General features: G+C 36.8%; 1 protein-coding gene across 2 annotated transcripts in view; it reads left to right on the top strand.

The window, feature by feature from the left end:
- Window positions 1-5,840, top strand: part of FHIP2A (FHF complex subunit HOOK interacting protein 2A) — a 35,981-nt gene extending 30,141 nt beyond the window's left edge. The window contains exons 15-17 of one of the 2 annotated variants that reach the window (XM_082854661.1): window positions 1,803-1,943; window positions 2,290-2,393; window positions 2,498-5,840. In XM_082854661.1, coding sequence (XP_082710787.1) covers window positions 1,803-1,943; window positions 2,290-2,393; window positions 2,498-2,603 — 351 coding nt within the window. In that variant the 3' untranslated portion in view covers window positions 2,604-5,840. The remainder of the gene's footprint in view (window positions 1-1,802; window positions 1,944-2,289; window positions 2,394-2,497) is intronic. The other variant, XM_082854662.1, reaches the window with a different exon arrangement.
- Window positions 5,841-14,215: the final 8,375 nt, after the last annotated feature.

The following is a 14,215-nucleotide window of genomic DNA, read 5'->3' as shown; positions in this document are numbered from 1 at the left end:
TGTAACAAATTCAATAAAGACTCTAAAACAAATTTTTTAAAATATAATCTGAGTCAGCCTTAAGTTTCTTAAACAACCAAAGATATAGATTCTTGTTCAAAAAAAGCTTAAAACCAAACTAACAAACACCATATAGAGAAAATACAGAGTTTAAGTGGCAATATATAGTTGTTTGAAGCCAAATTTTCTCAATTTATTTAAGTACCTGTAAATGGCAGAATTTAGTGACCTAAAACTCTGAACCATCTGAAATGAAGTCATATACAATACTGTACTTACGTTGTATTTTAAATGATTTTGTCCACATTTTACCAATTGCATTCTTCTTAAAGATTTTTTTAAATGTTTTCCTTTGTGCCTAAAATACAATTTAATGTGAATTCATTGTTTGTTTTGCACTGAGTCTATTGCAAATATTATCAAATAGGAAAAGATGCCCTTCAGACTACGTTTAATATGAATCGTATCTCCTTTCATTTATCTTGCTTAAGGCTAGATTGTGAATAAGAGTGACTTAGGGGTAGTTTTTCTTCTTTCAGAAAATCTGTGTTCATGTATCTAGTAGTAAGCAAAAAAGACTAAAATTGGACCTTAGCACAGGACTTGAGCTTTTGTTCAAATAACAGTATCTTTGATATCTTCTGGCACGTGCTTAAGCATTTGCTGTCCTTTAAATGTCAAATATTCACTTCTGGATTGGTATTCATTATGATCAAGGGCTTAAAAGCTGCTCAGTGAATGAGGGTAAAACATTCAGATTCTGTTGTCAATATCAACTTGGTCCTGAATCACTTTTCCCTTGCTCCTGCTGCAGCATCTGTTTCTCACTGATCCAGTCACCTAGGTTCTTTCCAACCTTCTCACTGAAGTCGGTTTTGTTTCAGCCACTTAGTTGCCTTTGGCTGCTTAGAAGAAGAAAACTGGAAGGGATGAGAGATTTCTGTTGAAAGTTCTAGGCACAATAATAGCAACTCTTTTTGTACATTATGCATTTTGCTTGGATTTTGACACATACTCCGTAAAGCACCTCCAAGCTGCTTCCTACGAAGGAGAAACAGATTAAATATTAAAAAACAGAATTCAAGTAAAATTGTGATACATACAAAAAAGTATACACAGATGTACACAGACATTGTTTTGGAAGAATTAATGCTCTTGCACAGTAAAGGTGGTGATCCCTGTCTGTAATCATGATTTTGAATCTTCTCGTTCACTTTTGAGGCATATGGTAGTTATTTCCACCCCCAAGTACTTTCATTCTGTTGACAGGGTTCTGTGACGTATATGACTTTGTTGTATACATGCTTTTGGTAATTGGCAGTAGTTGAATAATTTAAGAGACGAGGATTATCATTTCTAAAACTAGACTACTATAAAAGATTTTAATACCTTCCCTTCTATCTTTGGTCTTACATGTAATGTCTTCTATTGTTTGTAATTAATATTACATATGACTCTTTGGTGAGTTTTGATGACCTCTTGAACTATTTTACTACATAAAACCACCCGCATAAAACAGAGACATTCTGACTTTGTTATACATTTATTTTATTCTGTATGTTTATGTGCATACCTTTTATTTTAAGTTTTAGGACTGTGATATATGCACTTTGACTAAGGTGGTGTGAGCTAGAGCTAATTTAGTTATAGATATTTTCATTGTAGAAGAGCATGTAGCAGGAGGAATGAGATGGTAGATTCTCCTTTTTCTTAAGAAGACAAATGGAAATGGTAAATTAAGTGCTCAGGTATATACATTATACATAATGTCAAATATCTTTTTGGTTTTTCCCTCTCCGTAGCCATATGATGTCAATTTACAAGTAACATCAGTGTTATCTAGACTTTCTCTCTTCCCTCATCCACACATACACGAGTACCTTTTGGACCCTTATGTGAACCTTGCTTCTGGCTGTAGATCTCTCTTCTCTGTAATCGTCAGGGTGAGTTACCAGTTTTGTTATGTTCTCTAGGATTGATAAATCCGACCAATTAACATCTTAATATCATTGTGTGTAATTAGTGTCACATAATAAAAAATGTTACATATTTACTGTTTAGAAATAATTATCTTACTACAGAATGTGGAGAATAAAGATTCATTCTTTTAAGTGGTATATATAACTTCTGTATTTTAAGGTATAGCTATGAGTCCTTTGTCAAAGATTGTTATGTGAATAGTGAAAAGTGACATTCTTCATTTAGTAATAGGAAATGGAGTATTGTTTTATCCTGAAAATCCCCATGGAGGTGTTTAGGGACTGAGCTCCTTTTGTCCCTGTGACACAGGTTGTTGGAGACCTCATGGTTCGAATCCAGCGTATTCAAGATTTTACTCCCAAGCTTCTATTAGTCAGAAAGCGATTACTTGGTCTGGAACCTGAAGGCCCTATGTAAGTCAGCGTTTTACATGTTGTTTATCTAAAACTTTTGCCAAAACTTGATGATCTGCTAATACCCTGCATCGATTGATTGATTGCCTGCTTTCCCTTCCCAGTATCGAGCACATCACGTTGCTGGAGGGTGTGATTGTGCTGGAAGAGTTCTGTAAGGAGCTGGCGGCCATCGCCTTTGTGAAATACCATGCTGCCTCCACACCATAAACGGCATCTTGCAAGTAACCAAGGGAACAGAACTGTTGTATGCATTTCATCAAAAAAGCCTCAGTTCCACCCAGCCACAAGAGGATAAAAAGCCTTTTTAAATGAAGCATTGCTGTAAACTGGACAGAACCATTCAGAACCCACTGAGTGGACACTCAGTGCAATGTTGTGTGATGTTGACTTTATCGTAATGGTTCTAGACATAAAGTTGCACATCCTTGAGTCCAGGATACAATCAAAGGAACTTCAGGAAATAAGCATTTCTAATGCCTGTGTGAAAAGCTGCAAAATTTCTGATGTCATGACTTTGATGATATTTCTGTTAATTTAACATCCTTTTAGGTAGCAAGGCATTTTGACATTCTCTGGGACTCAAATGCTTATATTCTTTTGGATTAATAAGTAGCAGAAAAAAAAAAAACACCTAATTTTATAACTTTTTAAGGTCAGAATTCTTATCAAACAAAATATTGAAAAAAACTGTAAGTGAGAAAAAAATACAATTTAGGAACCATCAAATGAATTAATAATAGAAGATAAAAATGTGTAGAGCACCATTAACTTTCTTCAGCTTTTCTAAGAAAAACAATTTAATATGATAATGAAATTCTTGATTAATATAATATATATATTTTTTAAAGAAACCTTCTTTTACTCTCTTGTGCACATAGCCTCGTTAGTGATTGATTTTCATGTATGGGTCCCAGTTTATTTAAACTTTGTCATTTTTGCAACAATGTTGAATATGTGCCCACTGTTGGTAGTGTTTACTGAAATAGTATTTTTTAAGCTAATTAACATGTATTGGGTTGAGACCCTTTTTTTTCTCTCTCTCCCTCCCTCTCTGAAAATTGCTTTATAATTTGATTTCCTTATTGAAATGCATGGTAGCGTGTAGGTGGCAGCAATCAAAATGCCAATGGCCTCCTGAATGTTTACATTTTTTTTTTCCATTTTGTTCAGTCTTTTGTTTTAAATCATTCTGAAGAGATTTTAAAACAAACCAGCAAGTCTGACCTGTTTACATATGAAAGGACTTGGGTAAATTGGTCTATGTGTGGATGGGTGCGTGTGTAGGAGCGTGTGACATGGGTAGCTGGCAGAGCTGCACTGTGCATGGCATGCTGGTACTTGATTTACAAAGTGGCGTTTGCTAATCCACTTTCTCTTCTTCCTTTAAGTGATACTTATCACTCAAATATTGCTTTTAAGCTTCCTTGGGTTTTTGTTTTATTTTTTCAGTTGGAATGTTAAGCAGCAGCACTTTCCTCTTTACCTTTTCCTTTACTGATATTCGGGGGAGCAGACTAGGCAAACCTTCCAGCCTGAAAGGAACTGTAGCTGCCCGTTCTAAGAAGTTGTTTTGTGTAGCATGTTTGTATCTATACATCATGTAGCGTGTGTATGGAAGCATACTTTACACCTACTGCTAATTTTGTTGTATTCGTTTTCTGATTTATTTTATAGTTAGTTGTTGCTATTTATTAGCAACAAAATGTTGAAAATTATGAATATTCTTGGCTCTAGAATGCTTACCACTGTTAAAACAACAACAACAAAACTAAATTTCTAATTTAATGCAAATCTCTGTTAGCTCACTCTAGGAAATTTATTGAGCGAAACAATGAAAAAACAGGTGGGAGATAGTTACTTTGTGCATGATTTTCTTTAAATGATTTTTAACGATAGGAAAGCATTATTGTGTTTGCTGTATTTATTGATGAAGGAATGCTGCAACATCTTCATTTTTAGATGTAGTTGTAGTCTACTTTGATGGAGGTGTACTTAAAATAGACCATTAAGAGATTAGATATTTCTTAATGTTTTTGCAGCATTCGATAGGTGTAATGGCAATGATGTTACCTCTCAAACCAAATACGATTTTATTCTTGCTTTCACCGTAGGACCTTTTGGCTAATCCATGAAACCAAGCTCAGAGAAGCTTTAATTCATATTTGTGTGTGTGTATGCTGCTTCTTAAAAGATAATTATTTTCCTAAGTTATTGTAATGACTTTGATTTGTAATCAGCTAAAGCTTAAGATATAATTTGTTTCTCTTCTAAGTTTGCTACTGTCTTTCCTTCCTTTCTTCTTCGTATTTAGTTCAGACCTAGAGCCAGCACAAGTTCTCACAGTGAGTTGGATTTGTTGGTGAAACATTGTCCTCCATGACTAGCCATTTGTGTACTGTCTTTCAGAAGCTATTTCTGTTCCTCAGTATTTGCAAAACAGTGACTGATGTGCACTGTGTTGAGTGGGCAGTACCACCCTAGCAATCGATTGCCATGACAAATTCCAAACTGAATTTTAGCCTTGCTTCACATTGGTGTAAATGGGCATGCACATTCTTTTTTTTTAACTTTCTAACAGTATAGTCTTTGGGTTTATTTTTTTTAGTAATGAGCCACATTCTTTACGTGATAGAACTCAAAATGTGTCCTTAGCCAGCCAATTATCATTGTAGTACTCACATTGACTATGTAAGGTTCTCATAATGTATCTATCTGTGCAATATATAAGCTATGAGTGGATTCATAGCTTTTTGGTTTAATTGTACATTATTGTGTGTGTACATGTGTGTATATATATGTGTATATATCTGTAAGGACCAAAATCCTTAGCTTGCTTACACTGTTGCTAGTGTAAAGATTATTACACTTAATTTTACGGGGCACAAATTATGGAATTACTTCATAATTCATGGTAACATATTTCCATAAATTATTGCATTAATATACAATTACCATTTCATTATGAAGTTTATAGGTATTGACAGAAGTTACAGTGAAGTGCTAAAATCACAATTTATATGGTAATTATATTTTGGGTTGTACGATTAATGAAAATATGCATGTCATTGTGACACTTGTTGTGTTGAAACATGATAGATAATCATATTTCTGGGCCCTGTAAAATAGTGTTACTATAATACTCTGTTTTGCCTCCTGCCTTGTTTACATTAAACAAAGGATATTTGGTAAATTTTTCTATTGTACATTGTATAGGTTACTGACAGTGTTACCAAGGCCTGGAAATCTTGGGCCATCTGTGAAGAAACTCTTCAGATGGTGATTATGTACCTAATATCTCTTCAAAGGAGGTTGTGATCAAGTTCAACTTTTTGTGCTAACAATGCATGCAGGACTAAGAGGGATGATCTAAAAATAAATAACGTAATTTAAACAAAATGTTGTCTTGTATTTTTGTAGAATTGTAATTGGAAACATTTCATTCCCTGATAAATCTAAAATAATAATTCATAACATACAAAAGGGTATGACACACAGCAGTCAGTGGTTCATTATAGCATTGATTCCAGAGAGAGAACAAAGAGGAATATATCAGAATATTTGTGGTGGGGGAATGTATAGCTTGAAAAATCCCTCTGGGTGAGCCTTACATGTATTGATATTTTCCACCCTACCATAATAACCATTTCCCTAAAGGAAGGAATGGTTATATAAGTCTTAGAAATATAATTCACTGTAAGCATTATTTTTTTTTATATAAGTTTATGTATTTTATTTATTTATTTTTGGCTGGATTTGGGTCTTTGCTGCTGTGTGCAGGCTTTCTCTAGTTGCGGCAAGCGGGGGCTACTCTTCGTTGTGGTGCGTAGGCTTCTCATTGCGGTGGCTTCTCGTTGCGGAGCACGGGCTCTAAGCACGCGGGCTTCAGGAGTTGTGGTTCACGGGCTCTAGAGCGCAGGCTCAGTAGTTGTGGTGCACGGGCTTTGTTGCTCCGCGGCATGTGGGATCTTCCCGGACCAGGGCTCGAACCCATGTCCCCTGTATCGGCAGGCGTATTCCCAACCACTGCACAACCAGGGAAGCCCTAAGCATTATTTCTTAATAGATTTATAACACATAAAAACTTCTCTCTTTAACTGACATTTAAAACAATTTGACTCTAGGCTTATTCCATTCACTTGAGTATTTGCCAAAGTCCCTTAGTTGGAAACTGAAAGAAACATGTACTGCATGGCACAACGAGGAAGAGAAAAATCTAGTTACTAATCCCTCCTACCCATGATTCTTTTCAGCCAGTGTTCCTCAAAATAGTTTTAGAAGGAAATAAGGAAGGTAACAGGTTTAAGGATGCAAGGGAGGTAAGGTTTAGGCATTGAAGAGTTAAAATTACCTCCTTATCTTGAGCTCCTTCGAAAGAAAACTGCATTTTAGGAATGCATAATCAGATCCCCAGTCCAAAAACCTGGTTCAGAATTCTGCACTGTTCCATCTAGAAAACTAGTTATCTCAAGGGAATTTAAAGAATAAAGTTGTTAAGGTTGAAATTTTGTTAAAGTCTTTCAGGTAAAAGCTGTACCTCTTTATCAAAAACAAGGCAAAACCACTGTGTGACTGTTTGATGCTGAAGTTTCCATGGAAGAAATAGGTTTTAGTTGGTCTAAAGCCAGTTAGGAAAGTTATTACCTATGGGCCTCGCCTCATAGGAGACCGGTTTTTAAATTTACTTGATCTACACCCTACTACCCACATTAGAAAGATTTCATCTAAGCCTGTCTGACCTACTCTTATGGTTTGACTGTTGTGCGCATTTGGGGTTTTATTTGTGTTATGATGGCATTTCTAAAAATGTATCAGAAATAGGATACTAACATGTCATCTAAAACCGAACCAAAACAATAATTTGGTTTACTCGACAAATATTGGGGACTTCTTATGAACCAAGTTTTAAGATGCTAGGAAAACAAGTAAGCAGAAGCTTTTCTGCCCTCACCAAGTCACAGTCTCGGTTCAGTGTGCTGACAAAAATAAGGAACGCTGCACACCGGAATACTGTTAGAGCGACAGCGCCGAAGCATTGTGAGAGCACAGGGAGAGGAAGTCGTGTTGCAGGTCATCAAAAGAGAAAATCTAAAACTCAAGTCTTGACTGAATTATATCCTTACTTGTGAGTGCAGATAGGCCAGATACTCTGAGAAGTCGTAATGATAAAGTCAACTCAGCGATAAATAGACAACTGTTCTGTATTCTGTTACATTTACCATGATTAACCGTTGCCTTTCACCTTCTTCATTCTGAGATTGGTATAAAGCACCAGCCTAAATAATTGTGCCTTTGGGCCCACGTTTTTTCAATTGCTGAGAAGTAATTAGCTGTTCTGATTTAAATGATCTCTTTCTAGAACCATCATATAGAGAGAAGGCAAAAAGTCAATTGAAATATTAAAACCAAAAGATTTAAGAAGGCTTAAAAAAATGATCGGAACATGAGGGTAGGATTTGGTTTAGTAAATCTGTGGAACCAAACCTTTCTCCCGGCTTGAACTCAAGGCTCCTTTGACCGCATCCTTTATTCTCTCCTGGATTGGGGCACAGGTCGCTGCGTATCCAATTAAGAGAGAACGAAATGGGCTGATGGAGACAGAAAAGGTGAATTTGGAAGCCACATGCTGGATGTGTGTGAAGATGGAATGTGTAAACTTCCACTGTTTCTCATAACTCCATCCGTTCCTGAAATTGAAGGCAGGGGTCAGGCTAGAAGGCAGGTGGACAGGCTGGGGGTCACACCTGCCAGGACAAGATGAGGAAACCTGACTTCTGTTTCCCTTCCTAACCTCAGCCTTCTTGAGGTAACCTCAAGGAATTACCTGATCTCCCAGGAGTGAGTCTGAGGAATTAAAGGAAATGCAGCGTGCCTTATAATTTTATATGACCTTACTCTTCCCTCTAGTTAGACTAATCAGTATATGAAGGAATTAACAGAGATCCTCTTATAAAGGGCCTTAAGGTATTGATTCTCTTGACTAAGTAGCCAAATCCTGACACGAATGTAGGACCCAGTAGGAGCATCAGGAATTCAAATACTACCATGGGTTACTTTGCTCTCATTGCAAAGGTGAGGAGAAAAGACATCCTTTGAGTTTTGTAGCTTAGTTTCATAATGGTACCCATGTTATATACATTCATTTGCATGGTGATTAATTAATTGCATGCATTCTATTAATTCTTAACAAAATATTTAATACCAATGATGTGCTAAAGTTTTCAGGGGAGATATCCAGGTTGGAAGATCTGAATAAGCCAAGAACACATTCTGGGTCTAACAGATCAGTCTTTTTCAAAACACATTTTTCGGTTGAGAACTATATCCAGAATTGCAAGCTTGAGGAGCTATCTGTGGCTCAGAAAAAAAAAAAAGAAGAAAAAAAGAGCAAGTGACATGCGCAGCCTCTGAGACTCGAGGAGACAAAGCAAAAGCATCTCCAAGTCTGTTACTGCCTCAGTCCTGTAATTTATGAGTAAGGAATCATAAAATCAATTTCACTGTTATGCAGAAAGATGAGATGGTACCCAAATTCGCTATAGTCTGGGTAAAGTTATATTTCAAAGCCCTGAAGATGAGATTCATTTATGTAATAACACGAGAAATGTATTCCTCATTCCACTCATAAATAGAATAGCACGTACGGTTTTAATTGATCAGACTTCCCAAGAGAACCATGTACAAGATTTCTAGAGGGAAACAAATTGGCCATTCCTCAAACATTATTCTTCCATGTTTAAAATATGCTTTCGTTCTTAAATCTCTTTATCCTGTTGCTATTATCAACAGTGTAGCAAGTCACAGAGCATTTTATGATTCTGTAATCTTTGTTGGCCGCTTCAATTATTTGGGTGTCCTGCGATCATTATTTCAGTTCCGTTTTAGAAATGATTAGGAATAGAACATCTTTTTCTTAACTCGAATTGCTTTTGGGCTCCAACAGAAAGGGAAGTCGGGAAGGTAACGTCTACTTTTAGGATATAAATATTATCCCAATAGTCTGTATACCTTGGACTCCTTGACAATAGGTTCTGTTTTACGAAGACGTGCATTTTCCTTAAAATGAGTCAGTGTGATGCAGCTTCAGGAAAGCCTTTCCCTGAAAATACTGTCGGCAAGAGCACATGACTCATTGGAGTCTGGGTTCAAAACCACATCCTAAAAAGAAAAGCTGTAAGTGCAAATGTGCATAGCAATTTCTAGGTGTTTTTCTTTGGAATTTGACACTGAAATAAAATTTGCACAGTTTTTCTTTTTTTTTTACATCTTTATTGGAGTATAATTGCTTTACAATGGTGTGTTAGTTTCTGCTTTATAACAAAGTGAATCAGTTTTACATATACATATGTTCCCATATCTCTTCCCTCTTGCGTCTCCCTCCCTCCCACCCTCCCTATCCCACCCCTCTAGGTGGTCACAAACAACCGAGCTGATCTCCCTGTGCTATGCGGCTGCTTCCCACTAGCTATCTATTTTACGTTTGGTAGTGTATATATATATGTCCATGCCACTCTCTCACTTTGTCACAGCTTACCCTTCCCGCTCCCCGTGTCCTCAAGTCCATTCTCTGGTAGGTCTGTGTCTTTATTCCCATCTTACCCTAGGTTCTTCATGACATTTTTTTTTTCTTAGATTCCATATATATGTGTTAGCATACGGTATTTGTCTTTCTCTTTGTGACTAATTCACTCTGTATGACAGACTCTAGGTCCATCCACCTCACTACAAATAACTCAATTTCGTTTCTTTTTATGGCTGAGTAATATTCCATTGTATATATGTGCCACATCTTCTTTATCCATTCATCCGATAATGGACACTTAGGTTGCTTCCATCTCCTGGCTATTGTAAACAGAGCTGCAGTGAACATTCTGGTACATGACTCTTTTTGAATAATGGTTTTCTCAGGGTATATACCCAGTAGTGGGATTGCTGGGTCATATGGTAGTTCTATTTGTAGTTTTTTAAGGAACCTCCATACTGTTCTCCATAGTGTCTGTACCAATTCACATTCCCACCAGCAGTGCAAGAGTATTCCCTTTTCTCCACACCCTCTCCAGCATTTATTGTTTCTAGATTTTTTTTTTCTTTTTTTCTTTTTGCAGTACGCAGGCCTTTCACTGTTGTGGCCTCTCCCATTGCGGAGCACAGGCTCCGGACGCACAGGCCCAGCGGCCATGGCTTACGAGCCCAGCTGCTCCGCAGCACGTGGCATCTTTCCGGACCGGGGCACGAACCGTGTCCCCTGCATCGGCAGGTGGACTCTCAACCACTGCGCCACCAGGGAAGCCCGTTTCTAGATTTTTTGACGATGGCCATTCTGACCAGTGTGAGATGATATCTCCTTGTAGTTTTGATTTGCATTTCTCTAACGATTAATGATGTTGAGCATTCTTTCATGTGTTTGTTGGCAATCTGTATATCTTCTTTGGGGAAATGTCTGTTTAGGTCTTCTGCCCATTTTTGGATTGGGTTGTTTGTTTTTTTGTTATTGAGCTGCGTGAACTGCTTGTAAATTTTGGACATTAATCCTTTGTCAGTTGCTTCATTTGCAAATATTTTCTCCCATTCTGAGGGTTGTCTTTTTGTCTTATTTATGGTTTCCTTTGCTGTGCAAAAGCTTTTAAGTTTCATTAGGTCCCATTTGTTTATTTTTGTTTTTATTTCCATTTCTTTAGGAAGTGGGTCAAAAAAGGATCTTGCTGTGATGTATGTCATAGAGTGTTCTGCCTATGTTTTCCTCTAATGATAGTTTCTGGCCTTACACTTAGGTCTTTAATCCATTTTGAGCTTATTTCTGTGTATGGTGTTAGGGAGTGTTCTAATCTCATACTTTTACCTGTACCTGTCCAGTTTTCCCAGCACCACTTATTGAAGAGGCTGTCCTTTCTCCACTGTACATTCCTGCCTCCTTTATTAAAGATAAGGTGACCATATGTGTGTGGGTTTATCTCTGGGCTTTCTATCCTGTTCCATTGATCTATCTTTCTGTTTTTGTGCCAGTACCATACTGTCTTGATTACTGTAGCTTTGTAGTATACTCTGAAGTCAGAGAGCCTGATTCCTCCAGCTCCGTTTTTCTTTCTCAAGATTGCTTTGGCTATTCGGGGTCTTTTGTGTTTCCATACAAATTGTGAAACTTTTTGTTCTAGTTCTGTGAAAAATGCCAGTGGTAGTTTGATAGGGATTGCATTGAATCTGTAGATTGCTTTGGGTCGTAGAGTCATTTTCACAATGTTGATTCTTCCAATCCAAGAACATGGTATATCTCTCCACCTACTTGTATCATCTTTAATTTCTTTCATCAGTGTCTTATAATTTTCTGCATACAGGTCTTTTGTCTCCTTAGGTAAGTTTATTCCTAGATATTTTATTCTTTTTGTTGCAGTGGTAAATGGGAGTGTTTTCTTAATTTCACTTTCAGATTTTTCATCATTAGTGTATAGGAATGCCAGAGATTTCTGTGCATTAATTTTGTATCCTGCTACTTTACCAAATTCATTGATTAGCTCTAGTAGTTTTCTGGTAGCATCTTTAGGATTCTCTATGTATAGTATCATGTCATCTGCAAACAGTGACAGCTTTACTTCTTCTTTTCGAATTTGAATTCCTTTTATTTCCTTTTCTTCTCTGATTGTTGTGGCTAAAACTTCCAAAACTATGTTGAATAAGAGTGGTGAGAGTGGGCAACCTTGTCTTGTTCCTGATCTTAGTGTAAATGATTTCAGTTTTTCACCATTGAGGATGATGTTGGCTGTAGGTTTGTCATATATGGCCTTTATTATGGTGAGGTAAGTTCCCTCTATGCCTACTTTCTCTCAAGTTTTTAGCATAAATGGGTGTTGAATTTTGTCGAAAGCTTTCTCTGCATCTATTGAGATGTTCATATGGTTTTTCTCCTTCAATTTGTTAATATGGTGTATCACGTTGATTGATTTGCATATATTGAAGAATCCTTGCATTCCTGGGATAAACCCCACTTGATCATGGTGTATGATCCTTTTAATGTGCTGTTGGATTCTGTTTGCTAGTATTTTGTTGAGGATTTTTGCATCTATGTTCATCAGTGATACTGGTCTGTTGTTTTCTTTCTTTGTGACATCCTTGTCTGGTTTTGGTATCAGGGTGATGGTGGCCTCGTAGAATGAGTTTGGGAGTGTTCCTCCCTCTGCTATGTTTTGGAGGAGTTTGAGAAGAATAGGTGTTAGCTGTTCTCTAAATGTTTGATAGAATTCGCCTGTGAAGCCATCTGGTTCTGGGCTTTTGTTTGTTGGAAGGTTTTTAATCACAGTTTCAATTTCAGTGCTTGTGATTGGTCTGTTCATATTTTCTACTTCTTCCTGATTCAGTCTTGGCAGGTTGTGCATTTCTAAGAATTTGTCCATTTCTTCCAGGTTGTCCATTTTATTGGCATAGAGTTGCTTGTAGTAATCTCATGATCTTTTGTATTTCTGCAGTGTCAGTTGTTACTTCTCCTTTTTCATTTCTAATTCTATTGATTTGAGTCTTCTCCCTTTTTTTCTTGATGAGTCTGGCTAATGGTTTATCAATTTTGTTTATCTTCTCAAAGAACCAGCCTTTAGTTTTATTGACCTTTGCTATCGTTTCCTTCATTTCTTTTTCATTTATTTCCGATCTGATCTTTATGATTTCTTTCCTTCTGCTAACATTGGGGGGTTTTTTGTTCTTCTTTCTCTCATTGCTTTAGGTGCAAGGTTAGGTTGTTTGTTCGAGATGGTTCCTGTTTCTTAAGGTAGGATTGTATTGCTATAAACTTCCCTCTTAGAACTGCTCTTGCTGCATCCCGTAGGTTTTGTGTCATCGTGTTTTCATTGTCATTTGTTTCTAGGTATTTTTGATTTTCTCTTTGATTTCTCCAGTGACTTCTTGGTTATTTAGTAGCATATTGTTTACCCTCCATATGTTTGTATTTTTTAGTTTGTTTCCTGTAATTGATATCTAGTCTCATAGCGCTGTGGTCAGAAAAGATACTTGATACGATTTCAATTTTCTTAAATATACCAAGGCTTGATTTGTGACCCAAGATGTGATCTATCCTGGAGAATGTTCCATGAGCACTTGAGAAAAATGTGTATTCTGTTGTTTTTGGATGGAATGTCCTATAAATATCAATTAAGTCCATCTTGTTTAATGTATCATTTAAAGCTTGTGTTTCCTTATTTATTTTCATTTTGGACGATTTGTCCATTGGTGGAAGTGAGATGTTAAAGTCCCCTACTATGAATGTGTTACTGTCGATTTCCCCTTTTATGGCTGTTAGTATTTGCCTTATGTATTGAGATGCTGCTACGTTGGGTGCATAAATATTTACAATTGTTATATCTTCTTCTTGGATCGATCCCTTGATCATTATGTAGTGTCCTTCTTTGTCTCTTGTAATAGTCTTTATTTTAAAATCTATTTTGTCTGATATGAGAATTGCTGCTCCAGCTTTCTTTTGGTTTCCATTTGCATGGAATATCTTTTTCCATCCCCTCACTTTCAGTCTGTTTGTGTCCCTAGGTCGGAAGTGGGTCTCTTGGAGACAGCGTATATATGGGTCGTGTTTTTGTATCCATTCAGCCAGTCTGTGTCTTTTGGTGGGAGCATTTAATCCATTTACATGTAGGTAATTATTGATATGTATGTTCCTATTCCCATTTTCTTAATTGTTTTGGGTTTGTTATTGTAGGTCTTTTCCTTCTTTTGTGTTTCTTGCCTAGAGAAGTTCCTTTAGCATTTGTTGCAAAGCTGGTTTGGTGGTTCTGAACTCTCTCAGCTTTTTCTTATCTGTAAAGGTTTTAATTTCTCTGTCAAATCTG

Source organism: Leucopleurus acutus, assembly GCF_964270905.1.
Source record: "Leucopleurus acutus genome assembly, chromosome: 14".
NCBI classification, from domain to species: domain Eukaryota; kingdom Metazoa; phylum Chordata; class Mammalia; order Artiodactyla; family Delphinidae; genus Leucopleurus; species Leucopleurus acutus.
This window is presented reverse-complemented; position numbering and strand designations above follow the sequence as displayed.